Source organism: Prinia subflava, chromosome 1 (assembly GCF_021018805.1).
Source record: "Prinia subflava isolate CZ2003 ecotype Zambia chromosome 1, Cam_Psub_1.2, whole genome shotgun sequence".
NCBI lineage: Eukaryota > Metazoa > Chordata > Aves > Passeriformes > Cisticolidae > Prinia > Prinia subflava.
In genome coordinates, this window is record NC_086247.1 from 32,192,676 (window position 1) to 32,220,143 (window position 27,468).

The 27,468-nt window shown below is 38.4% G+C and overlaps 1 protein-coding gene across 3 annotated transcripts in view; it reads left to right on the forward strand.

Moving 5' to 3' along the window:
• Positions 1–21,242, forward strand: part of STAU2 (staufen double-stranded RNA binding protein 2) — a 171,224-nt gene extending 149,982 nt beyond the window's left edge. For all 3 annotated transcript variants that reach the window (XM_063392463.1, XM_063392455.1, XM_063392471.1), the window contains 2 exons: positions 19,179–19,267; positions 20,121–21,242. In XM_063392463.1, coding sequence (XP_063248533.1) covers positions 19,179–19,267; positions 20,121–20,214 — 183 coding nt within the window. In that variant the 3' untranslated portion in view covers positions 20,215–21,242. The remainder of the gene's footprint in view (positions 1–19,178; positions 19,268–20,120) is intronic.
• Positions 21,243–27,468: the final 6,226 nt, after the last annotated feature.

Consider the following 27,468-nt stretch of genomic DNA (forward strand, 5'->3'; position numbering starts at 1 on the left):
GAAAAAAATGTTTCCAAGTGGAGGGACAATTTAAATTCTTAAAGCTCTGCTTGTATTAGCTACTTCTTGGCTTCTAGTGTATGAAAGCTTCTTGGCATGTGCCCTGCCTGGGGTCGAGTGGGACGTGGGAGAGATTGTGCTTGGATGTCTGGAGTACTACCACTTGGGGGGGAAAATGTGTAGCATTCCAACAGATATAATTAATGACAAGTGTTGTTGTCTTTCTCCTGTGCCATCCACCCAATGGCTGCCTGGTGCTGACCCCTTGCTGTCCCGCTGACCTCTCCAAAGTTTATTTTAAAAAGGCATCCTTGCTTTCCCAAACTTTTCAGCTAGGCTTCCCTTGGGCTTCTTGTTCAGTGCATGCCCACAGACTATGCCTGTGTCCACTGCTCAGTGATCAGACACAAGTGTTTCCATTAGAAGGATGATTAATGGAAACTTCCTTGGGAATGGGAAAGGGAGAAGTGGGTAATGCGAGTCAAGAAACGTGTTAAAGCTGAACAAAGAAACTTTGTTTCTTTGTTTCAAAAATAACTTATTTTTCAAGTGTGCTGCAAATTGTCCTTACTCGCTTGGGTCCTGCCCACATCAGTAAAATGCTGCAGTTGCTTCCACAGGGGTGGGCTTGAGAGAAGTTTGTCCTTGCAACCCATTTGTAGTGACGGACCACATCAAATAATTCCATCAGCTGAACTGGCTTCTTTGGTGCAGATTTAGTAGATATGGGCTTTAATGCTGCATAGTGCAGGTGCATGGAATTTTCTACATTTAAATGCAAAGTAATAAAACAATGACTGAAGAGTACAGAGGAATCCAAACTGGCTATTACGAGAGTGCAGCTGTCAAGTTACTCCTTACTGGTAGCATTCTCCAAACAGAAAACTGCATGACTAAGTCCTTCATTCGTATGATGAGGACCACAGACTCTGTCTGATCTCAAGCTTCTCCTCACACTCTGCTTACCCTTTTCCAGTTATAGGACAGCTTCTTCCATTCCCCTTAGACACCATGTTTAGCTCTTTGAAGTCCAGGGATAGGATCCATCCTGTCAGCCAAAGCAACCTGCAGATTGAAGCATCACAGCAGCGAAATGGGCACAATGACTGATGTTTTGATGCTGGGGGAACTGGTGAAAAACATGAATTAAGGACAGAGAGACTAATAAATTTGGGAGGAGACTAGAAGCTCTGTGCTGCTGCTTCCCAGGGAAAGCATAGGGCTGGAGTTTCTAGCAGTACCAAGTAGGACCATCCATAATGCTTTACAAGGAAGAAGCTTTCCTGTTTTCCAGGAGAAATCAGAGCTCTTGTTGCTTGCACATTTAGTCTGATGGTGTATTAAGAACTTTGGAGAGACCACAATAGAAAATGTTACCTTCCTGCAAAGCAAACATCATGGGTTGCAACTCTGCCTGCCAAACATTGCTGTTGGTCAGAAACAAGCAGCTCTGACTGCTTGGCAGGTTGTTATTTAGCACGTGCACATCATAGTCTCTACAGAGTCAATTTTTCAAGGCTAAATCTTTATTCTGTTGCCAAATCAGAAAAACTGGGCCGTTGCACTGTAGCAGAGCAAGGAAACTGATGCATGGGGCTGGAAGTGCTGTTTTCCAGGTCTGAAGCTCCTTTGCCATGCGCACAGAAGCAAATAAATTCATTCCATGTTTACCCCACCAGGCTTGGATGCGCCTGTGCTGGCTGGGACCTCCACGTGCCTGTGCTAAGGGAAGGCCTGCCCCTCCCCTGCATAGCAAAGGCATTCTGCTTTTGTGACATCTGGGCCACTGCAGCTGTTATAAGGAGGGGTTTGCTCTTTTTAGAAATTATTAGCCAAGTAAGCACGTTGTTTATTAAAATATTCAGTGTATGTTGTAAACTTGTAACTCTGATACAGAAAATATCAGCAAATGATTCCAAAGCTTACTGAAGACTTCTTCCTGTCCCTACTCCAGTGAAGGGTGAGAGTTATATTTGGTTGAACATGTAACTAAAAAAAATAAATTTTTTGACTTTTGTGTTTTGTCTTTAGAATTAATAATAATTTATATTCAGTTATAAACACTGTAAGTTAAAATTGCATCTGGAAAACAATATAAAAATATTGGAGGAAATTATCTCACTTTAGCTCTTCATATATGATGAGCTTTGGTGGAATCATTGTAGTAGTTAAAACACAAGAGAGCTAGTGATCATGAGGAACAGATAGAATCTTTTTCCTTATGTTTCATCAAAAACACTCTTCATGTACAAGTGTGTTGCTAACTCAGTGTGCAGCTGCTGGTAACACTGACACCAGTAGAACAGCTTTTAGTCAGGCATGATATTGCAAATAAGACCTGAAAATGTTGAAGGTTAGCAATGTAACAATATAAGACGCATATATGACTATATGAAAGAACAAACTTCGTGTAAATTCTGCAGAACATACTTTCTTAAGAATGAGAATTTATTCAGTTTAGAACAAAATATTTTGCCATCTTCTTAATGAAGTGTTCTTTCACATTAAGTATAATAATTATTAGGGATTTTTTTTCTCCAAGATTGTTTAGTTTTTGTCAGCTACCATTTTTCATTTCTGCTCTTTGTACAGATTTTTTTTTGCAGCACTTGAATGATTGATATTCACTGTATTGCTAATTGTTGCATCCTTACTGGAGAAGGCTAACAAACTTTGTCAGTTCATTACTGCTTCTTTTGTTTTCTTTTGTATGATTAATGCCCATTGTTGATACCAAGTTACAGTTCAGTCAATTGTGGCTTAGAAACAAGAATGAGATGAATGTTGGGGAAATATAAATTATTAACCAATTTGCAGGGGTGGCTGATTCTAATGAAGTGAGTTTCTTTACTAAACACATTTGAATATCAAATTTTTCTATGGCATAACTAGAAAGAAAGAATGCCAGAATATTTGAAAATGGGCTTGCATTGTATCATTAGCTCCTTATTCCAGTAAAACATTTTTTTAGCCTTATGGAATCTAAATTGAGTAGCAACAGGGCAAAAAATGGGTTTGTTATAGACCCCACCTTCAGAGCAGCTGGGTTACTCCACTGCTTTAGCATCCTTAGTGTGCCCTGAATCTCGTGAAGCCTCACCTAAGGGGTGCGCAGAGGTTCACACTTTCTGGGCCATATCTACAGAAAGAGAGCTGGGCCCTTTCACATCTCTTCCAGACAAGCACGTGTTGTTCTCAGGCCTAGAACAGTTTGCTTCCAGTGATAGGCAAGGAGCAAAACTACAGTTCTGGGGTAGAAATTTGGTCTACAGAAACTCTGTATTTTACTGATAGAATGGAAGGGTTTTCAGCACTGGAGCTTCTCTTTTGGTGAGTAGTCCATAGGAAAAAAAAATGCTCTTTTGCTTATGTATTTCTAAAAATGAAGGTGAATGCATCCACATAAATAAGGAGGACAAAATGATTTTCATAGAGGAGCAGGTTGAAATACAAAAAGCAGTGGGGTCCATTAAGAAGTATTTGCCTTTATGGTTGGTCCCAGACTCACTTTTGTTTAGCTGAATGTGTTTTGCAGTATAGTAAAAACAGACAAGAGAGTCTGTCTCCTGTATCCTTGGTGTGGGGATTCAGTTAAGTTATTTCTTTAAGTTTTAAAAAAGTTTTCCTCATTTACAAGGAAAATGGATGGTAAGTGTGGAAGTATTCCTTACTGATAGCTCTTCCAGAGACTTGCTTTATTTTTTGTTAGAACCATTGCAGTACTATCCTTTTCAGACTGACATTGGTTTACATCACAGTTTGGATGATCTTCTCCAGTTGTATAATCACAGACCAGCATGGGGAGTCTGTGGGTGGTTTTAAGAGATTTTCTAGGTTTCTTTGTTCCAGGAGTTTGGTGTCCAAACATTATATGATTTGTTTATACTGATTTCATTGTGAAGGAAAGAATAAGTCTGATCTCCTCTTTACTGTAACTCGATAGCATGACAGTTATCTCAAGCATGGCTTTAGTGAGGTCTTATTTGTGCTTGAGGAATATTACTGTCTAATATGCATAACATTATGCTTGTATTTTCTCTGCTTCTGGTAGCAGCCTTAGAACTCCAGTGTTTCCTTCATGCTCTGATTTTATTGTTTATGTGAAAGCTAAAATTATTAAATTCTTAGAACTAACCGAGACTAAAGTTTACTATCTACTATCATTTAACTTACATTAGTATTTTTGCTTTTATTCTGAGTGTGTTGATTTTAATTAACTTAATTTTACTCTGTGATGGCACGGTAAAATTGCTTGTATTGTATTGTATTGTATTGCTTGTAAAATTGCTGATCCTGGAAACCTTCTCAAAGGGTTTGCATACATGTGCAGGCTTATTGGATCATTTGCATGAAGAGAGCTTGAATAGTGAAGGATTATTATTATTTATCTTAATAAAATCTTTTATTAAGATAGAGCTGTATAGTCATTAACATGCCCTATACAGAAGAATGTCAAATGAAACAGCATCCTGAGGGCTTTTCTTCTTCACTGTGGTTGGATAGTTGCTAGTGGTTTCCATGCTTTGCAGAGTGACATAGACTTACTCAGGAAACATGAACTCTTCCTACAGCCTTCAGATATTAATAATTACATGTCACAAGAGACTGTCTGAATGCATGTGCAGCTATTTATCTACCTTCTCTTTACATAACAAAGCCTTGAAATACTCAGGATTGCACAGAGAAAGGATGAGAAGGAATATTATTGCATCCTACCTTTTAAAGAAATCCCCAAAAGCAGAAGTACTGGATTGTAATTCCTGCTTTCATCACTTCTAAACTTACTGCTAAGGTACCAATTTGATAAAGAACAGAAATTATCTGGGGAACATGGGGTGATCCTCAGGACAGCTTAGTAACTGCTGTGATCAGTGATCAGCCTGTGGAGTCAGACTCCTCCCTTTCTTTGATCTATCTATGGTGACTTTTTTTTTTTTTTTTTTGCAACTGCTGAATCTTCGGCATCACTGACCCTGCAGGTTAGATTGTCACCCAGGAGGTAGGAGGCATAGTTTGTGGATCTAAAGTTAAGAAATCTGAAATCTGTGTGTCTCATACCCTGAACAATAGTGCTCACATCTGTGCCATTGACAAAGAGGACAAAAGGAGAGTCTCACCTCCACCCACTTCTCTGCTGGTCACCTTCTCAATGACAACAGCTCTGTTCAGAGCTCTGGGAGAGCTGGAGGGCCAGCTGTCCTCAGGAGAGGACTGAACCTTTGTAGACACCAGCTGAGCAAGCTGCCAGGCCTCTGCCTGTGCTCCTGGCTTTGCAGATGAACTCCAGAGAGGACCAGCAGTTCACCCCTAGGCTTGGAGTCCCTCATTGCCTGCAGGTAGCTCCACACTCACCACGTAGCTTTCTCAGCTCATTCTTCAGAGAAACCTGTCTGTCTCTGTCTGTGAATGCTGTCTCTGATCTTAACGCTGAGTAAAAAAACTGAATACTTAACTTTAGACCTTTGATTTTATTCCAGGGATGTGCTGCTTAAAACTTCACTCTTACAGCACCTAATTTGTAAGCACCTGAATTTTTTACTGAATCTAATCCTGACAGGTTATTTTGTAACTGGCAAGATTTTGAGTTAGCTCTTTGTGACAGCTGTGGTAATGAATTTTAATAACAGATGCTAGGATGAAATGATAAAATAGTCGTTAGCAGATCTTCCAGACTAAACCCCAGCTGTTCAGTGAAGTTTTTGGATATATATCTAGATTTTTGACTGTAACTGTAAATGGAGTAAAAGCAGGTCCACAGATGCAGAGCTCAGTTAATCATAGACAAGGAGTGTCTAATCTTCATTAGTGACCTACTAGTTGGAGAGGTTCCTGAATTTAAGAAGTTCCTGAGGAAATCTGGTTCCTGCTGTCTTCCTTGAAGCACTTTTTGAAGTACACAGTACCCAACATATGGCAGAAAAACACACAGGACAGCAATCATGGAGATGACTGAAGGTGCCTTTTACTACTCTTTTTATCTTTCTACCTGTGCATTAGCAGACTGAAGTTGGACTTAATGACTAAAGCAAATCCAGGTGGACAAGGCCAGTTCCTACTTAAATCAACACACAAACAGCAACAGAAGCTGAATCTGAGGGTCGATTTGGCCTTTCCATTAAGAAGGAGACCGGTAAGCAGTAGAAAATATAAAATAATCCAATAAAAAATTCATCTATCACTTCACAAAATGCACAGGAAGTTAGCTGCTACTGATTTTAAGTGAGGACTAATCCTTCACTTCAAGATGCTTCTGCTAAGAAATGCTTGAATTTGTGTGTAAAATAGCAGCACTGGACTAGTCAGGTGGAAAACATGTATTATGAGGCGTTCCTGCAATGGTGTCATTTAACTTGATCACTGGAACGATGGGCCACTGAAGGCAGATTAGTTTTTTATTTCACCTTAAGGAAATAGCCAAATACTCTCACAGGATTTTGAGGTAAAAAGAGAAGCAATGAAGTCATATTACAGCTCCTGTATTGCAAAAAGCCAGGTCAAAATATTCTACTTAAATATATATATAAAAGCTTGAAAAGGCACAGGAGGAGCAGAAATAGTATAGGTTTGTTTTTTGCTAGAAAATGTGTGGGGTTTTTTTTCTTTCCTTCTTGTTGTATAATAAAGGCAAATTTTGGGGCACTTCAAAATATTCTCATACCTGAGACAGAGACCTGAGTAAGAGCATAAGGCTCAATTTTTCCTTTTCTTTACTAGGGAGCTAGACAATGTACAGCTTTCATTTATCCACCAGCTTCAGCAGCATCTTCCCATTTTTCAGATTCTGCCAGAATTCTCAGACTCAAATGGTAGGTTGAAATTTATACATCTAATCTAAACTTTTAAAAATCCTAGGTAGAAGACCTCTTTTTAACAATTAGCCTTTTCACTTGCTTTCTTATGTCAGAATATGTGATGCTTTCCATACACTAGCTCTCAAAAAAACCTGGTTTTATTTTTCAGTTCAGCTCTAATTCCAAGCACTGAGGGCTGGGAATGCTGGACACTACGGGCTAGTAAGGAATGTATAGGAGCTTAACAGCAGGAGCAACAGACCTAGGTTAAAAATTCAGTGACCAGGAACAAATGTGCCTTTTATTTCATCTTCCAGCTAAAATCCTAGATACAGTTTATTGGCTTTAAACTTTTCTCATTTAGTAGAATAATCTAAGCTTAGCGTTTCTTCTTAATCACATCCACTTAAAATGGGACATATATGGCTCTATAAATTAAGCTAGCACAGAAGTATTCTTTGTTTAAAAGACCTGGAAATTGCTTGACAGTTAACTATTAAATGGTATCTAAAATACTTGGAATTTTCCCTGAAAGAGGTTATGCCTGTACTGAAAATGACAAAATCAAGTTTAAACCACAGATGGTGGAAATGTACTAATTGATAATCTCAAATTCAGGAGCTAAGAGTATGTCTGAAAAAACATTGAGCTAAAGTGTTTCTTCAAGATGATACAGCAGCTTCATGGCAGAGTCACCTTCTTTTGAATAAAACAAAATTTTTATCCCACAAAACACATCAAGAGTACAAGTATGTCCATTCATTTTCAAATAAACTGGACACCTGTTGAATTTTTCTCACAGAGACAAATCAACAGGTACATATATATATATATGTGTGTGTGTGTGTGGCACATATATATATATATATATATATATATGTGGCACATCAAAAAGTTGCTAGTGCAGTGGTTATATTTTGCACTTGTCTGTGATATTTTGACTGAAGAGTCTATCATGGACCTAAAAAAGCTTGTCTCAGAAATCATACATTCTCATAAAAAGTTTTTTCTTAATTTAGTGTTTTTCTGAGGAAGAATTTTGACCAGCTCTCCATTAGACTCCTAGTTGAATGTCAGATCCAGTTGCTCACGTGTCCCCCTAAACAAACATGTACAGGTCTCCTCTTTAAGGAGCAGCAAGATCTGCAGCATCCTTGTAATACTGAGATACTTCTTCTTCTCAAATTTGGGGTCTTGACATAAAAAAGGCTGGAATGAAGGATATGGTGTTGCACATACCCAAGTGAAGGCAGGGAGCCAACAAAATGCTGTTGTAATTACAAGTGAACATTCTTGTATCATAAAACTGTAAAGAAAAAGCTATAAATCAGAGCTGGCCTGGTGGTCCCTGGCAGCAAAGAGCAGAAGATTTGAGCTCATTCCCTGAGCTAGCCAAGAGTGGGATCCTCATGGCAGCAGTGGCTCATTCCAAGGGAAGGGCATTCCTCGTGTCTTCTGAGTGATGGTCATGAAGCAGTGATTTTGGTGGGAGTCAGATCCAGCCTTCAGTCCTGAAGGAGTGATAATCTGAAAAGTGCTGGCCATTGTGAAAAGTAAAGCAAGCTGTGAACCAGAGGAATTTTGTCTTCAAGAGAGTTTGTGTGTTTAGGAGCCTGCTGCTTTCAGTGTTAGGTTTGCACTACTGTTTAGGTCCCAACATTGGATCACTTGTCCTTGAGGATGCCTGATTGCCCTTTAATTCAGATAGTTAGTTTCATATTTCTCTACACTCACTCAAGACACCAAATCATGTTAAAATCTTTGTATGGACATTAGAAAAATGCAAAGAAATTAAGTAATACTATCCAAAATGTCATTACTGAAGTTCCCATCACTAATGAACATGGACTCAAGCTTCAGTTAGAAATGGGCTTTTCTTCTATCCTGGAACATTTTTCCTCTTTTCAGATGTCTCACAAAGATGTAACTCTTTAAAAATCATTGATCTGTCTGGATAATTTTCTAATTTAAAAAGCAACTGAGTAAGTAGCAGGAAAGTCAGAAAGTATGAAAACTGCTAGCATTGAGCAGTTTTCTAGTGACATTCTTTAATACAAACTGCATGTGTGAATATTTCCTGTCCCTCTGAAAGATGTGGCTTGATCTGAGCCTACATTTACGGTCTGTGTTTGGAAAATAAGATGATGTACTGTTGTTAAAATAAAATAAAATAAAAAAATCCTAAGGGTGTGCAAGTGATTACAGCAAAACAAACCTCAATTTGACAGCTGCACAAACAGCACTTACACAGCAGTGGTAGTCAGCTACTAAGAATGCCCAGTTTCCCATCAGACTGGTAAGAATTTATAATTAATATCACATTTGGGGAGTCTTCTGTAATAAACCCACAATTTAATATGCTAACTTGATTATGGAAGAGATAAAGGAGAGTGGACAGAAATTCAGTATTGTTTTGCAGAGTGTTCCCTCCCTGTTGATGGCAGTAAGAGAGCAAGACAGACGGTGTTTTCCAGTATCAGCCCCTACACTGGTATAAGAGGTGCAGTCCTGAAAGGTTAGGGGCTCTTTCCCAAACAGATGTGACCCCCTTCAACTCTGATAAACTTCCCGAAAAGATGAGGGAAATTTGTACTGCACAGGATGTGCTCAGCACATTGAGGGGCTGAGTTAGTAATGTCCCTGATAACTGTGGATACCTCATTGTAGGAGTCAGTTTTTATTTAAATTTTTTTAATAGGAGTATACACATCTGTCTTTATACCCAGCAGCTTTTCTGGCCCACAAGAAGTCCTCTGTGAATTTTCCCAACTGAGCTCAGTGGGATCTCTGTCAGCTGCAAGATTTATGTCATCTTTTTCAGTCCTGAGAACTGTTCCTTAAGCTTTTCACATCTGGATTTAATTGGAAAGACATTAAAAGACATTAAGTGTGCTGGAAAAGCATATTTTAGAGAAGATCTTTATAGACACTTCCATTAAGAGAGCTGATGGTTGTAGGTTAAAATGGGATGAGGACAAGCCATCAACAGTTAGCAAAGACAAAATTATATTACAAACTACTTGAGATGAGAAGTTTGTCTTGTACCTCTTGGGTCTGACTCTGCTCACACTTAAATCAACTTCAATTAGGAAAAAAATACCAGCTAATACAGTGAAAGAATACTCTAAGATCAGAATCAAAACCTTTTTCCTTTTGGAAACACTCAAATTTCTAATTACATGCCATATATGCTAAATATAATGCTTTTAACTGTCAATCTAGATTTGGTACTTTGTTGGACATATGTACACACTTGTAAAATGAGACTTGGGGAATGAAGAGGGGGATTGGTCATTAGGTCTCTGAGGGTGGAAGTATCCTTCTCTGTATGCCAGTGTGCCAGCCACAGGAGTAGAGTTTCACAGGAGCAGAGATAGGATACAATTTAGTACGTGGGCTTCATTACAGATGTTGTAATGCAAGAATCTACAGCCCTAAGCTCCCCCATTGTTCCAGCTACAATTTGCTCCATGAAGAAACCAATGGCCAATGCTTTGCATTAAATGTAATCTGTTGTTTTTGTCTTCAAACTGAAGTTTCTAGTCATGTTTAGACTTACAAGTGCTTAAAATTTAAGATAATGGCCTCGGTGTGAGAGATCAAACATTCTTTCATTCTAAAATTGCTAAAACCAAGGAATCTGATATTTAGAAAATTGGTCCCATGTCTAAAACAAAGTGTATGGTCTTTAGTCATGAAAACATGTCAAGTTTAAAGAAAAAAATAGGTAATTTTGTTAAACATTGTGGGGGGAAAAGTACTCTTAAGAATATTTCAGAAAAAAAATTGTGAGAGGCTCTCACCAGTCATCTTCTCCTAAAAGGGAGTTTTTTTTGTCACTATGTCATAGAAAATGTTTTTCACTGTTAAGTAGATGATGGCTTGATGAGTGATAGTGATAGGAATGAGGCATTTGAATTAAATGGCTGCAGTGCAGACTTTTAAAATTTTCTATCATTAAATATCTTTAATCAGAATCTCCTTCTTTCTATCTTGGCCTGTGACAAAATGCACATAAAAAAACCTGATTCTTGCTTTTATTGCCTGACCTTAGGCCAGTCCATTCTGTGCTCATGTTCTCTTTCTTTGGTTTCCCTCTCTTTTAAAACAGCATTAATTAAACTACCTCTGTTCCTTAGTGACACTTTGTCTCATGGAGAAGAAGATATTTGTAAGGAGAGCCAAAAAGTACCTAAACACTAAGTGAGTGTGTTTTACAAGTTCAGTTTACTAAGGGAAAGAGTAACCATGGTGATGCAAGTATTGAATAATACTTAATAGCTTGAACCTTGTTGTATACTGATTTTGGTGTGGATATTTGGGAATTCATAAAAATCTTTTAATATCTAGGGTTTTTTGACTACTCTGTATGAGCAACTACCTAAGAAAACCACTTAAATAACAGAATAAATGCTTATAGCTCATTAATTTCGTTAAGAGAGTTGGAGCTATATCTACAGTACTATGTAGGTCAGGGCCCACTCCATCATGGGGAATAACACAGTCATTTATGTATTGATATCTATGTAGTGAAGACAGTGGCAGTGGTGTCAAAACCAGGATGGAGCTGTGGAGGTCAGATAAATGAAGAGGATTGTCTAACACAGCATATTTTAGAAGTCACTGTAAACTCTTACACAGTCAAGAATGTCAGTCCACTTATTTAAAATCAAGAGGTCAAAATCTTCTGCAATACACACAGGGTTAATGGCAGCAGACTTGCAAATCTATTGCAGTGATGTGGAGAAATGCCTATAAATAAATAAATAAATAAACCAAATCATTCTGAGAACACAGCTGACATGGATATTTTCCAGCCATCAGTGATGAGAGAGTGATTCATGGCCTTTTCTCAATGCTGGTGCAGGATTTTGCCTGAGGATATGCGTTCTGCTGTTTTCAGTTTTACATTTGAAGCTGTCTTTCTTAAAATCTCCTATAATTTTTGTCTGCACCTCTTCAGTCATGCTTGAGTGTTGTCTTAGTTTGTAATTTAAACCTCTACCTACCAATACAATAATTTGCAATCTAAATACTCTCATTTGGAAGTCTCTAATTAGTGAAAGCTCCTATATTACTTAAATATCTACCTTCTGAAAGTTAGTGTTTAAGTACTTTTTGTCTAAGGATATAAAATTAGAAGCAAGATTAAGATTAATTGCTGTCTAGTGAAATTCTGTTGAATATATGTAGTGTAAACACTTGGAAATTTAATTTTAAAATCTTTTCTTTCATGCTTATAAGTAGGCTGTGATGATGCATGACTTTCTGTATTTGTTCTTGGAATTGCAGCAACTGAAGGAAAAATTTGAAGTCTGGAAATTAGAAACAAATTTACTTTAAAAGAACTTCCAGAACTCTAGACAAAATCTGTAGGAGATACATTGAAAAGATATTGAAAATGTCTGATAGAAGATTTACTTAACTCTTAATTCTGTTTTAACTATTTAAGATTTGTTTTAACTGCTGGTACTGGGGCCCAACTTTCACACCTCACTTCACCATAAGAGGAGGTAGACACACCTCAGTACATACTGGCATTGAACCCGAAAGCTCTTTTGAGATGTTCATGAAGAAGCATCACCTTACTGGTTTCCTGAATAAATTGTCATGAAGGCAAAAGTCTTGGCAGCACTTGAATATACTGCCCCTTTCAACTGGGAATATGTGTGTGGGAGGAGTCTGAGAAGATGCAGATTAAAGAACAGTCTCATACAGTCTGAGTCCCATATAGATCCTGTAGCAATCCCTTCTTTTATTCCTACCTGCAAGTAAGAACACAGTCTAAACTTGGCAACTAGACTGACCTCTCCATGCTGGATTAATCTCTTATATTCTGTTAACTTGGGTGTGTCTGACATTAAGTATCATTTATTAAATCCTCTTCATATAAAACATACTTTTTACTAATTTTTAAATAGGTGCTTTTCAGCATGCTTTTCTCTCTTTGTGACTCTCACCCCAGATGATTATGCAGCTCTTTCTTGGGCTTTAAGAGAATGTTTCACCATTCTTTACTCCTGGAATTATTGCATGGTCCCAAGAATGGCAGTCAGATTTCTAGTATGGTGGTTCACATGGAAAATAAGCCATGCCCAATTGACTCTCTCTAGTGTTAAGCAGTCTCTTTAATAGATGAAGTAGGTGAATTTGGGTTGAAGATCAAAACCTATGGAAATAAAGTTCCGTGTTGAATAGTGTCTTTCACTCCATGCACTTCTCAGCATATTAAGAGACATGGAGGAATGACTACATGTGTCCAGTAAAACTAGGTGGAGGAAGGTGACATGCATGCTGTTGTTGATAGAAGCTCTGTTTAATATATTGGAAAAATTGTTCAAGAACAGTTAATCCTTACTTTAGGATTACCCCCAGAAAGCTGGCAAGGTCAGGCTGTACATGGATTGTGTGTCATTTAAATTCTGGCTGCATGAGTTGCCTGGGGGCAGCATTAACTACTATGTGGGACTTGTTCTAAGCTACATCTGTGAATCATCATTCTTTGTTTGAAAACAGTGGACTCCTCCTATCCTCCAAGCTCCTTCTCTTGACAGGTGCAATCAGTAGCTTTAAGTGGTAGTGCCTATCAGGTGACTATGCCTTTGTGCAGAGATTAATCAGTTTGGAAAATGCTATTTCCATGTAAACTACATGAGTTAATCAGATTATAGCCCTGTGTTTTTCATGCATATCATAAACAATATGAGGAAAGAGCTTAAAGTCATTTAATTAAGGTTTACACTCTGTGCTGTGAAAAGAACTTAATATTCAAACAGATTTTAACATTGGTTCACATGAAATCTAATCAGCTGGAGAGAACAGCACATTGAAAGGAAAGCGATGAAAACTCCTAGCAGGAGTTATTGCTTGCAATATAGTAAATTCATTTACAACAGAACTGTGGGAAAAAGGGATTTGTTTGCAATACTTAGTTTTTGTTTAGTTTGTAAGTAGCCAACCTGTAGAAAAATCCGAGAATTAAATTGGTATGTTAAGGAGACAAACTTTAGCTACCTTGTGTGCATGTATATAAGTCCACACAAACAAATATATTTTTTCTTCGTGCATTTCTCTATGCATGAAGTATTATGTGTGGGCAACTTAAAGCCAGGTGGAAGCTTAGTCAAAAATTTCTTCATCTAGAAAAATCAAAAGCAATCACCAAGAGCAATAATTTGAATAAATACAGATTTAAATAGTTGCTCAGTTTTGGGGCACTGAGCCATCAAACTCACCTCTATAGCTGTAATATTGTTGGGGTTTTTTCAATAGCCTTTAAATGTGAAATTAAAATCCATATATTAAAAATTCATGAAGTGCATCTCATTACTGATGCAGACAGCTTTGCTGCAATGTTATTGCACAGCTGACATTGCCTTTTGAGGCCTCAGTAGTCCAGGAAGGGGAAAGAAACTCACTGATTAGAGGAAATCTTTTTCTTTTGATTTAGAAAACAAATAAGCATTGATTTGCTTGTAAATACTACCAGTTTTGCTCATGCTCTGCTGTTCTCTAGGCTTTTGGCTTGAAACTAAAATCCAGGACTAGAGTCTGTGATGGTAACCTGGTATGCAAACATGTTCTCAAGCCTAAACTTGAGCAACAGAGACTTGTTGATGCATATGGCATGTGACTACAAGAAACATGACCACAATGAATCATTTGACTCAGCAAACTCAGTCCTGAACTAAGACCCAGCTACTAAAGACAGTAAAATCTTGTCCTTCATGACCTTCTCTAGACCCTGACTAGTCAGTCTTGCAGTTTCTGCCCATAATTTTATGTCTTCAGAAAACACTGATAAAGGCCAAGTTGAATATGGGTGTTTTAATGTACTAGGAAAATTGATGTTAAGAGGCATATCACCAGTGAGCTAATAGTATGAAGCAGTGTGTTTATTAGGATTGTCTCAGACCTCCTTTGGTAAAGTCAACTGGAATGGCCACAGAGAACAACAAACTTTTACAATTTTCAGTTTCATGGAATAAGCTGAAAAGTAAGATAGATTTAAGAGGAAAAACACAAACCACATACTGTGTTAAAACAAACGTGAAAATTTTATTTTGAGGATGTGATCTTAAAGGCATATAGGCTAGTGGAGTGCCTGTCTGCTATTCTTGCTAGAGAATGACCTAATGTTACTAGATTGTCATTATAAGACACTTAATCCCCAGAGTGAGAAACAGGAAGAATATTTACAAGTTTCAGTGCTATTTACTAATTGCCAATTGACTTGAGGAAAGCTAAAAAGTGACTGGAAACATCCATCCCCATCCTGATACACACACATACTACTAATGGAAATGGCAGCCAAGACAAACAGCTAGCAGTGCGGTGCATCCTGTTGGCATTGGATTTTTGGCACTGTTGTAGCTACACAGAAAACATGTGATACAAGAAATGTGTAAGGACATCTGTTCTGTAACCTATGGGGCTTCACTCACAAAACAGTTGTAAAATCTTCTGGGGGAGAGAAAAATTTCTCTGTATCTGTGCAGATGCTGTATTGTAAGAAAAATATCAATGGAAGGAAGTGTTGAGCCTTTAAAAGAGGAAATTGTTCACCAGATTCACTGTCAAATGTTCCATTCTTTTCTTTCCTTTTCATTTAACCTAAGTTATCTGCCATTCATAAGTTATATTTAAGCCAAGTGGTGTAAATCTGTTGGGACTAATAGAATTGAATCATGGATTAAATTAGCCTGGTGTCTGCTTGTAACTCTTCTTCATTGCAGATTACTTGAGCTCTATGTCTCTCTGCTGACTATTCAGGTCACAGCCTCCAAGCTACCAACTTCCTTCCTGAATCCAGCATCTTCATGTCTGTCTAGGGGCATGATGGGGAGAGAAGAAACATTAAAGACATCTATTAAGATCCAAAGTATTGTTTACTCACCTGCTTCTCTTAGCTTGCTGATCCTTCCAAATACAAGCAGGCTATGGGAGAAAGAAAAGGGGGAGTTTTTAGCACACTGCAAGGCTCTTTCAACCATTCCTCTACTCCCCTTCAGCCAGATCCCATGAGTGGACATTTTAAAAAGGAAACAAACTTTCCCAAAACTCAAATCTTGTTGCAAATGTTGAGATATAAGTAATTAGGCTTGCCCTAGAGGTAACTTATGGAGAGGAAGACATGCTTCCATGAAAAAGAAATCAGACGTATTAACCTGGAACACATTAGGAAACTGGAAGTTAAAGAGGGACTGTGAGGTGTAGGAGGTTGGGAGAACCTGAGGAACAAAATCTTAGCCCTGGGGGCTGCTGGAGTCCTGAGTGGGAGAGCATTTAGAAGCTGGAAAGATTTCAACAGTACTCACAAAAAAACACCGACACCTGTAGCTGGAAGACCAAGGATACAGGCACAGGACTGCTTCCCTGATGATTTCTCCCTCTGATATTTGGTTTCACAAATGCAATAGGTCTGAGATTTTATCTTTTATGTCCTATTTCAGTTTGGGAAAGGCATGGCTTGAAAAAGGGTGAGATGATGAAATGAGACTGCACCATGTTACAAGCATTAGGATTTGGAAATTGCGTTGGTATTAAACATGTTTATTGTTGAACACCTTGAATGATATTTTGATTCTACATGTTTTCTCTAATTGTTCCATATTTACTTTATTGACACCTATGTGCTCCCATGCTCCCACTGACACCCAATGATCCATGCTTATAGGCAAAGTGTTCATTATTTTATATTGTAGTACTTCCCTTGCTGTTAGAAGAGGAGAGGGGCTCTCTTGATCTGATTCTATTAAGCTAGTGGTTACTATTCATCTAGGAAGTTTCAAATCAGTTTTCCTGGAAAACAACCCTGCAAGTTCCTGTGTAATTCTGTAATTTATGTGGGATGCTTTGCAAATAGTCAGTTCTGTGAGTGAAACAGTAGTAAGTAACAGAGCTACTCAGCAATTCTAGAATTTGGATGTTTGTGTTAGTCTAATTAATCTCTTGATAATTTCAGGATTTCAGTTATCCCTAATTGAGGTCAGACTGTTCTGCAGATCATATGACCAATCTGTGATTTAATCTTGAATGAAACATGACTTGGCTCTACTTACAAACTGTGATCAGGGCATTTTTGTCCAAGTCACTGTACAAACAAATAACCTGAGCACAAAGTTCTTCCACAATAAGTTTACAATTCACACATCAGACCAGGAAGCTAAGAGTGGGTATGAAAAAGTAAACAAGGTGAGTTGAGAAACATATGAGGTAACAGTTTAAGTGTGTGGGAGGAGTGGATATCTTAGCTTCCTTCTCTCCTAGCAGTGCTACCTGGAAATGGGCTTTGGTTTACCACACATAAGAAGGAAGGAGATTCTGGTAGTTTTGCTAATGTGCATCAGGGAAAAAAGTGGATGTGGGAAGACAGAAGATTCTTGGGTGCCAGTCCCTACCCATTGGATTCTTTCTCACAGTTGCTAACCCATGAACAAATCAAGTACAAGGAAGCATAGGAGCCCAAATCACTCCCCTTCCTCACATGATGAGTTGTGCTTGCATTGTGATGAAGAGGACTTCAGGGAGAGGAGGAGGAGAGAGAAATTGGGATGAAGAAATGTGTCGGGTTAATGGGACAGAAAGGTTAAGAAGAGAGTAGTTGAAAACACTCATTGCCATGGGGGTAATTATTTGTGATGAGTAGTGATTTTGCTGTGCAGACAAGATCAAGGATGGAAAGACAGATGGTGGTTAGATCTTACAGGAGTAGAGAATCTACATGTGACACTTATGAAGGGACACTGTGAGGTGGTAGAGAAAGAACTGTTATGAAGGATGGAAATATATCAAAACATCAAGAAAACTAGAAAAAAAATAATAAAGAGAAAATTCTCTCTGGGCAACTCAGTGTGCGATAAAACTGAAAGATCCAGTAATAGGATCTCATACAGGGGGCTCAGAATACATGGAAAAGGTGGAGTGGATTGTAGGTAACAGTGATAATTTGAGGTTTACCAAGAGACTTTATAAAATGTTTAGCACTTTTTTTTTCTGTCAGGGCACAAACCATAACATTTCACTAGACTAGAAAGATTCTACTTTCATGCATTATGGGTGGGAGTACCTTGTACAGCTCTCTGAGGCTTTAGCAGCTAGTCATTACTATAGACAAATATGGAACACGTGATCTTTTACTTTGGGGCAGCCTGGCAATTTTTGTGCTGTTATTCATCTCACCAAAATACACATTGTCTAATAATATTTAAGTTGTATAAACATACCTTTCAAGCGAGGGAGTTGTTGAAAGAATCCAGGCAAAGAATTAGTACAAAGGCAAATCTAGTACTACATTACAATGGCAGCTCCTGTTCCAGGCAGAGTCCCTGCTCTGTGAGGGAAAGGAAGATAGAGACATGGATTCTTTCTATCCCAACAAGTACAAAGAGAGCAGCAATTGTTGCTTCACCATGAACATCACTTTAGGACCTCCAGCCAGTTCCACTGCTTGAGGTGTTATTTTAGGGCAAAATGTCCGTGCAAAGTCACCTTTTCTTTCCCCTGTGATTAGTTCTGAATGCATCTCAGGAGGAAGTGATTAAAAAGCAAAATCCATTTTGTGGCTCTGCTTTACATTTCACCTTCTCAGTAGAACTGACCTCAGCTGCTTTATTGTGCTGGCTCTATTTTCAAAGTTGGCCGTGTGATGTCAGAGAGTTTCATTATCAACCTTTTCTGAGTCAATTACAAAAAATGATTTTTTTTTTTTTTTTTTTTTTTTTTTTTTTTTTTTTTTTTTAACCAAAGCAGATAGAGGGAAGCGAAGAAGGGGGAGGTCATAGCAGACGAGGCAGAAGTTGGCCAATTAAGAATGCACAGGAAAATGTTAGATTAAAATTGACTGTTCTTTATTCCCGATTCTCCCTAATCACCCCATATTGGCTTTCCCTGATTAGCACATTTCACTACCTGTGTATAAGACATCAGGCTGTAACATTGTTTCAGATCTGACTTTTGCTGGTAGTGTCCTGCTGACCCTCTTCCCGCTTCTCACACCTTCTGCAACCATCTGCAACTCAAAACTTTGTCCATAGGGTCTCTGGGAAGTGTGGATTCTAGGAAAGCAGGTGGGGAAGCGGGAATGACTTTACAGCCAGAAAGCCAAGAATCTTAGAAGTATATCCTGTTCTTCATATAAGTGATGAAGCTTGCATGGACACAAATGGGAGTCATTCATATGCCCAGGAAGAAGGAGATATCCTCAATCCATGCACAAGCCCAGTTGTTTATCATGGAGCTATTGCGCACTCTCGTAACTCTTTAGCCTAAATGGCTTCAATATTCAGGAAATTAATTGAGTCTAGAATATGAAAACACACACCTTCCTTCATTTGGTGCTAACAGAATTGTGCCAGTGGGTTTTTTGACAACCCTTTCTTTCTTTAGGCAGCGTTAAGTGCCTTGAAACAGTTTTCAGAACAAGGACTGGATCCAGTGGAAGGAGCTATGAAAGTTGAGAACGGATCACATGAAAAGTAAGTACCATTTAAATCCTCTGCATTTTAATGCCTGTGTGGCATGGTAGATAAGGAATGTTAATTAAGAGCTTAGTTGCCCTTTTAAACCTATGCAAAACTATTTCCTCTGGAATTTACATACAGTTTGTGACAATTTGAAAGGATAAACACGATTTCAGGTTTAGTGTTACTGATAATGTTTACTAATGAGCTATGAGACAGTCAGTCCTGTAGAAATGCTAAGAAAAGGATTTTCTTTCCATTGTATGGATTCTGTGTAAGTAGCATAACATGATTTTTGTCAAATGTGTTGTAGCACATGATATTGCCTGTAAATAAGCATAGCTATCTGCCAATAAGCCATTATAACTGCAAGCTGAATTTTACCTCAGAGAATTTAAAAGTTGAATTTTTTTTCAGGTCTTAAAAACTCTGATATGGAATATTAGCCTTAAGTAGTAGACAATAGAACAGGGTTTCACACTGGATTTTCAATTATTTAAGAAAGTGGGGTTGTCCATACAGTAAAGATTTTTTTTCCAGCTGCTAGTCTGTTTATGTAAGAGCTGTTATGTTTATGTCTTGTGTTACTAAATAAATTGGGAAGCTATAGAATAAAAGAAGTAAGACTAAAAGTGCCACTTGGAATTTTCAGTAGATATATTGTGGCTATTTATAAACTAATTTAATCAGAAACATTTTTCCATATGATCTCATCAGCATAGTATTTGAACATAAATATTGTTGTTTCACTTTAAAATGTTACCTTCCACAGTGACCTTTGAATCTCATGTGCCATCTGGTAATAAACATGTCTTAAAGATGTGCAACCCTGGACCTTACCACTCTTGTTAATGTATTAATCTTTCAGACAAGTCAAGCATCTGGGAGAGAAAGCAGACAATAAACAGACTAACTCAGGCACCATTGCTCAGGACTGCAAGGATTCAAAGGCTGTCGTCTAGGAGCTCCCCAGCACCCACGGCTGCCACTGCATCCTTATAAACCTGTCAACACGCAATAGGGTGTATGTGTACAAGGAAATGAATGACTAATACCATTATTTGAGTCTTATGTGAAGACAACACTATTCTAACACAAGAGATAGTATACATGGTACTGTTTATTCAACTGTGGAAAAAAATAAAATTGAACATTTCCCTTAGAACTCGAGATCAGAGCATAACTCAATTACCCAGAGGCAGAAGAAGTCTGATTGTGTTACTGGAGGTTAAAATAACAGTGAATTAACAAAAAAGTTAGGAAAAAAAAAAAAAAAAAGGGAAACTTTTCAATTGATTAATATTGACAAAAACAAGTCAGCATTGGTTCAGTTATACAATTTTTTGTAGTGTAGTTTTAAGTTCAGCTTACTGTTTTTTAAATAATGCTTGAATATTTTAAAATTAACCAATGACAGTGCTGTGAGAATTGTAGTTGTTGTCTTCATATATAGTCATACAGCTTATCTTTTTATGCAGACATTATGCATTCTTCATTCTATATGAATATGTATGACTTTAAGATGCACTACTCAGAGTTGTATGCAAACAGAAGTTTAAATCTTGACAAGTATTTGCTTAACATGAACAGATGTTAGTTATGATCATTTTCAATATACTCCAGGAAAAAAGCAAATATGGTATTTGATTTTCCTTGCCATGATCAATTAAAGAGGCGTCTTGCCTCCAAGCAACATTTTCCCCTTCAATTCTGCTCTCTGTTGTGTGAAGCACATCTACACCCCATTCTGTGTGTTGTATCCACCCACTGTTTGCATCAACTGAGTGCTTTTAATCTCTGCATTCGGACCAAGAGCAAAAGGGAGGACTGCAATGTTATCAAGACAAGGGTGGAAACTGTTGATGTAAAGATCATTCTTTTGTGAAAGGAGTGGCAGCAGAGATAAGGCCTGTGGCTGCTCTGTACCAGCATATTTCTTTCAAGTGTGTGGCCAAATGCAGTAAAACCACATCAGTTCATGTGTACAATGGCAGTGTCTTCTCTTTCTTTATTACTCACAGTTAGACAACTAAGAGGAAAAAAAGGAAAACAATTAAAAACTACTAAATGACTGGCTACCACACTAGAGCCAGATTTCAGCCAAGCTGTCCCCATGCCACCACTTTCTACAAACTTACTATGTTAGACCAGACATGCTGGTATTTAGGTCATTTATCTATCCAAAACACAGATTATTTATCTTAATGCAATAGATAAAGCTTAACTGCATAACAGCCATGACAACACTGCACAGGATTGTAGAAGCACGAAAAGCAGAGAACACAACTCAGTGACTCATGCAGAAAAGCAGAGGAGCAGCAATGTGAGGAAGTGGTGCAAGGTACAGTGGCATTGATTCACCTCTGGGATGGGCTTTCAGGGCAACAGGCATCCTGCTCTCACAGAGCCAGCGCTTGGAGTCCTTTTTTCCTACTTCATGTTTCTCATGGGTATGATTCACTCTCAACCCCGGCAGATAAGGAGCCTTTGTTCTACAAGTTTGAAGTTTTCTAGGGTCTGACTCCATAAAAGAGTCAGGAACAAGCTGAACCTTTCAGTTCCCACAGATTTCCAGGGGCGTTTGGCACCTGGCAGACTTAAGTTATTCAGGCAGCAGCATACAAAAATAATTAGCTTTACACACCACCTTTCTCAGGGATATGTTATCTGCCTAATTGGCAGCTGGAGCAGAAATTCTGCTCCTTCAGCTCATCAGACAGCTCAGAGAGCTCAGAAACAGCCTTAGTCTGTGCTTTAGCTGTACCTGCTAGTATGCAGGATACAAATGGCATTACTGTCCCCTCTCATGGAGAACAAGAACAAAAGGAGGAGAAAAACAACCCATTCCTCTGTCCTAAGGGTGAGATGCTGGGTTTACTGGGGAGAGTGTGACAAGGAGACTGGCAGTATGGTCTCCCTGGCATCAGCAGAACCTCTGTGGTGTGTTCCCTGTCCCAGTAAATTTTAGATTAGTCGCTTTGTTGCAGGTGGGCTCTGCACTGAGCACCAGGCTTGCTCCAGTGCTTGCTCCAGTGGAGTGCAGCAAAGTGATGCTCACCTCACTCTCACTGATCAAATTGCAACCAAATGTGTGCAACCAGCTGTCTAGGCTCAAGAGAGCTAATTCAGCCTCTCAAATCTAGGCAACAGTAGAGAAAGAGTATCTCTTTGAAACTCTCATTTCAGATTCTCTTGCTTGTCAGAACTATGCTTGGTTCTGACATAAAACAAGACAAGTAACTGAGCTGAGGGGCTCACTCCTTTTTCTCAAAACTGTAGAAACATGGAGCAGACTGGGGGAGAAGGGTCATATAGTAGCAGAAGTTCTAACTATTGTCCAAAAGCAGGGTTCTCTAATGATTGTTATTATCACAAGTTAGAAAGCCTGTAGCCTTATGTCAAGAGCACACAGATGGCAGTTTCAAAGCAACTCCCAAGCCATGGGTTAAAGGCTTCATCACAGAGACCCCAATGAAGGCTGACGGAGCTTTTCCTGGAAAAATCTGAAGAAAGAGTTCCTGCTCCCTACAGATACCAACAGCATCACAAAGACCTCTGCATGGAGCTCATCAAGATACTGAACCTGACAACTACAGTATCATTTTGGTGTCACTAAGGCATTCCAGGGTTTCTGTGTCAGCGAAGAGATTTCAGTCTGTTCTACCCGCAGCATTTATTTTCTCTATAAGAATATCCTGCAGTATCCACACACATATACAGAAATGCACTTTACTTTGGCATTATCACTAGCAACCTCCCAAGAGCTTGAGCAAAATTCTTGCATCAGTGATGTTGCAGCAGCCACTGGACTTGTCTCCATCTTCAGTCTTGTTGATTCACAGCTGTTTCTCTTAGTTCCTGAGCTATCAGTATCTGAAAGCTGCTGGGGAGGAATTAAGTCTGATAAACTAAAAACTACTATGTTTTTCTCGAGTAACCTCATTTTCTTTTTTCATTTTTTTTCTTTCTAAAATAAGTACAAGTGGAACTGAATGGATTTGATATTTAGTTTTGTTTAAAAAGTAAATAATGATGGACACTGAAAGACTATTAATATGTTTGAATGTTACTGTTCTAAAAGGGTTGTTTGTTTTTGACAGCAGCTAATATTTTTAATTTATTTATATTTTTAGATTATACATTCTTTAAGGTATAGATTTTGTCCAACTTCTGTTTGCTAAGCACCAAGTACAGTTTAGTTCCCCATTGCACACACCACACACCTCATCCTATGTCTCAGAGCACTTTCAAGGATGAGCAAATGCCATATTTTACAGAAGTGGATCTAAGGTACAAGCTGGTCTTCAGGAATATGGCAGGAATAAGGAATAAAGCCTAGAAGAGCCAGCTTGCCTATCTAGCAGACTACAGTGTTCCCAACACTTTAAGGACTCAGAACACAAATTGTCATCAGTTTGGAACCTATAGAATTTATTAATCAGGAGAAATTATGCTAGAGAGAAAATATATCACTTAGGTATCCTCTCAAAAATCTTTTCAACACCTTCCAGGGGTCAGTGTACGAAGAGCCTGCCCAGGGAAAGGCTCATCACTGAGACAGTGGGTATCTGACATGGCTCAAAGGATGGGAATACACATGGTTAATGTTGTATCTGAGTTATCATCAGGGCAGAACACTGCCCTGTCAACAGCTCAGCACACTCTGGCAGTTTCTGTTCTCACACTGTCACATGTAGCACTGGTCTCCAAAGGGACAGATGTGCTGCTTCTGACAAATACAAGGCACAGCAGCACCAGGGCCGCAGAGCTGCAGAGCAGGGTGCAGATTTCTGTGCCCAGCCATCCCAGTATTCCCCTTCCATTCACAGTGGAGCTGGATTTACCCTTCAGCTAGCGTCCTCATTGAATTCAAAAGATAATTAAGCTGGCATTTAATTTCCTCTGATGGAAGTCATGGTCGTAGGATTTAAAATATTTAGTACTTGGCAGCAGCATTTTTAAAGGATCTTTGGATAAGAGTAGAGAGGAACCTTAGGAGTAGGGGAGTAGCTGGGATGAATGCAGGAATATGGAATCTCCTCCTCCTTGGCCTGAAGTGACAATGAAATCTAATCCTTCCTAAAGTGTATGCAAAGCCCTTGATCTCTCTGACAGTGCTTTACTACATGCATTTTATTGGTGGGTGGCTGCTCGTTTTTGCTCTCATCTTTCTGGCCTACTCCAATTCCCCATGAAACAGCAGAAGGTTTCCCATTTCCTGCAGTGAGAGTTGAACAAAAATTTTAAGTTGGATTTGTTTTCCAGTTAATAGGCAGAGGGCTGGGGTTTAGTTTGCTTCTTTCAAAACAGTAAGTAAAAAAAAAATTGTTTGGAAAAATCTTTATATCCTCTTGCAGTGAAATCCAGTATGCCCCACTCTCAGTTGCATCCTATAAATAGGTATTTATTCTTTTCTTCGCTCAGATAAGAATGGCCTTTGCAACTCCTGAGAAAACTGAGCACAGGATAGGAGGTGATTTTTAATGGTAATAAAGACAGGGACTGTGTCAGAGCCCTGCGTACAGCATGGAATGATGATTTTGTGTGCTTTGGGGGGACATGGTTCTGTGACCAGTGATTATAGACAATGGCTCTCTTCCATCAGCCTTCTGGCTCAAACATGGCAGGTTATCTGCCCTGGGCAGTAGTGTTCACCGGGTACGTTTGGCACAGCTGCCCAAGGACGCCTCCAGAAGAGCTGCAAGGAGAGAAGCATGTCCTGAGTGACAGCTGGCTCTGTTTGCCTCCTCCTGGCCCACGATCCCCAAGCCGAAGGCATGAGGCACTGTCAGATGAGGCACAGGGAAATGCTGCTTCCCCTCCGGGTATTTACCTCTGCTGCAGTCCCTTGCTGTTTGTGACTGCATTCCTGAGGCGTGATACGAGCCGAGCCAGTGTGTACATCGGGAGATGAGACGTGTGTGGAGTGTTTTGGTGGTATGATTTCTATTATTCCACATGAGCAGCCCTGACTCTTGTTTTTGATCGTACAGCTTGTTATTTGCTCTGTGCAGTTAGTCATGGTTGGCTGTGCACTTCTGTACTTGGTGTTTTAACTCCATACCACTTCGGTACAAAGGAAATTTTAAAAACAACAATGAAAATGTTTCTAATCTGTTCTTAATTAAGTAGACCTCAATAATTGATTTATGACAAGGAAAGCTAAACGAAGTGGTTGTAAACATAAAAAATATAAGCTTATTTAAGGCCCAAATTTTCTTTTATTTGTGATAACCAGGATCTAGGAGAGCCTGAATACCTATGACGTTTATCCCACAATACACAATAAATGAGAAGAAAATTACCCTGGATAAAACAGTTTCTACTTCTCACTACAATATATTAAATATATATTTGTGCATTAAAACCAATCATTTAAACCTGCTTATGTACTTTTGTTTGTGATTATATGTGCAGCATAGATTTCCTTTTTTTCTAAACCACTGGTAACTGTTAAAAATATTTAAGGACAATAATAGTAAAGTCAATGTTATCTAATTCCCTATTTCAAAATGGCTTGTTTCCACCCCCTACCCCAAATTAACTGTATTTGAACTGGCTGTAAATAGATTAGAATTTTTAAAATTTACTTAGGTTTAAAGATAGGAGGTCTTCACATGTAGTTCAAAACAAAGAAGACATGTTTAAATAGGATAGGGGAAAAAAATCAAAATGTGACATCTGTCTGTGGTAACCCAATTACTTCAACTGAACTTTCCTGCCTTCTATTTTTATAAAATGAAAATTTATGGCAAACCAAATTTGATCTCCTCCTATATGGAGACAAAATATAAAGTAAAAAAGGCGCAGAACTTTTTTCTTGTGGAGGAAGAAGTTCCCATCCAGTGCAGCACAGTAACTGCACTTCAACCAGCTCTTTCACACAGCCTTATTGACCAAGGCACCAGCTGTCATATTGCTGGGGTTATTGGTGAATGAAAGTTCAACCCCACTGATAATTTATAAAATTGGCAACTGTTTACAAGATGCACTAGAAGCATTCTAGTTAAATATCTGGCAAGCAGAGACTACAGCTCCCAAGTACAATACATGCTTGGTAGGAGTAAACAATTAAATGAGCACAGAAATGCAAGAGTTCCTTGCAAAAGAAAAGTCACAAAGCCCAAGGCTGGGCAGTCAATTTATGCAGCTCACTTCAACATATATTGTGAAATACTTGTTGCATGTGATCAACACAGCACTGAGAAATATGTTGCTACTATTTCAATGTTTCTTCTAACTCATAGACAAAACAACCCAGGGCCAGAATAATAATAGCACTGACTTAGTTAAAATATACCAGAAAGGATGATATTTTTCTGATGTCTTCTGAAAATGTGATCCCAACTGGTTGCAATTATCTTGAACATCACCTTTGGAGTCATTTGGAAACTGCTTATGAAATACCAGCAGATCTATCAGCCTGTTGTGAATGCTTACATAAGTAAGCTTCTTGTTTAGGAGGAAGGACACTGTCAAGGCCTTTACAATCTGATGTACAAAATTTTGCAGCAGATTTTGCAGGCACCCAAAGGGTAAGTGTAAGACTTCTGTGCCTTAAGGATTTCTGTCCCTTCCCTTAGCATCAGTTGTACTTCTAACTGCTGTGTTTGCACAACAGCTGAAGAAAAAGTTTCCACACATATTTCATAAATATTGTGAAAACATTTTTGTGAATAAGAGTTTGTGAAAAATCAGAGACTTAATAGCTTTCAGGATTTTTTTTGCTATTTTCTTTTAAGTTTTGTTTAACAAAAAAAACCCCTTTTCTTTCTTCAAACAGAAGTTCTTCATACTTTTTTTTCAGTTGAAGAATTAAGACAAAATGGCAGTTTTTCAAAATCTGTATAAAGGGACCAGTACTGGCTTTTAAAAATGGACCTAAACTTTTCTTATTCATAAATATATAAATATTTTATATATATATAATAATTATATATAAACACTCTACTTAAATGTTATGTATACACTTGTGTGTTTCTGTGTGTGTGAGTGGATTCAAATTACACATATTTGTGCATGTGTCTATGTACGTGTGAATATATGTACACAAATGATCTGTCTGCCAAACTGAAAACAGAAGCACCTATACTCTAAATACCCAAATGTTTAAGTGCCAAACTAACTCGGTGGCAAACTAAGCATAGAAAAATCTCTGTATCCCAGATATGACACAAAACATCTTAAAGTGCACAGACAACTTCTCAGAGCAGAGG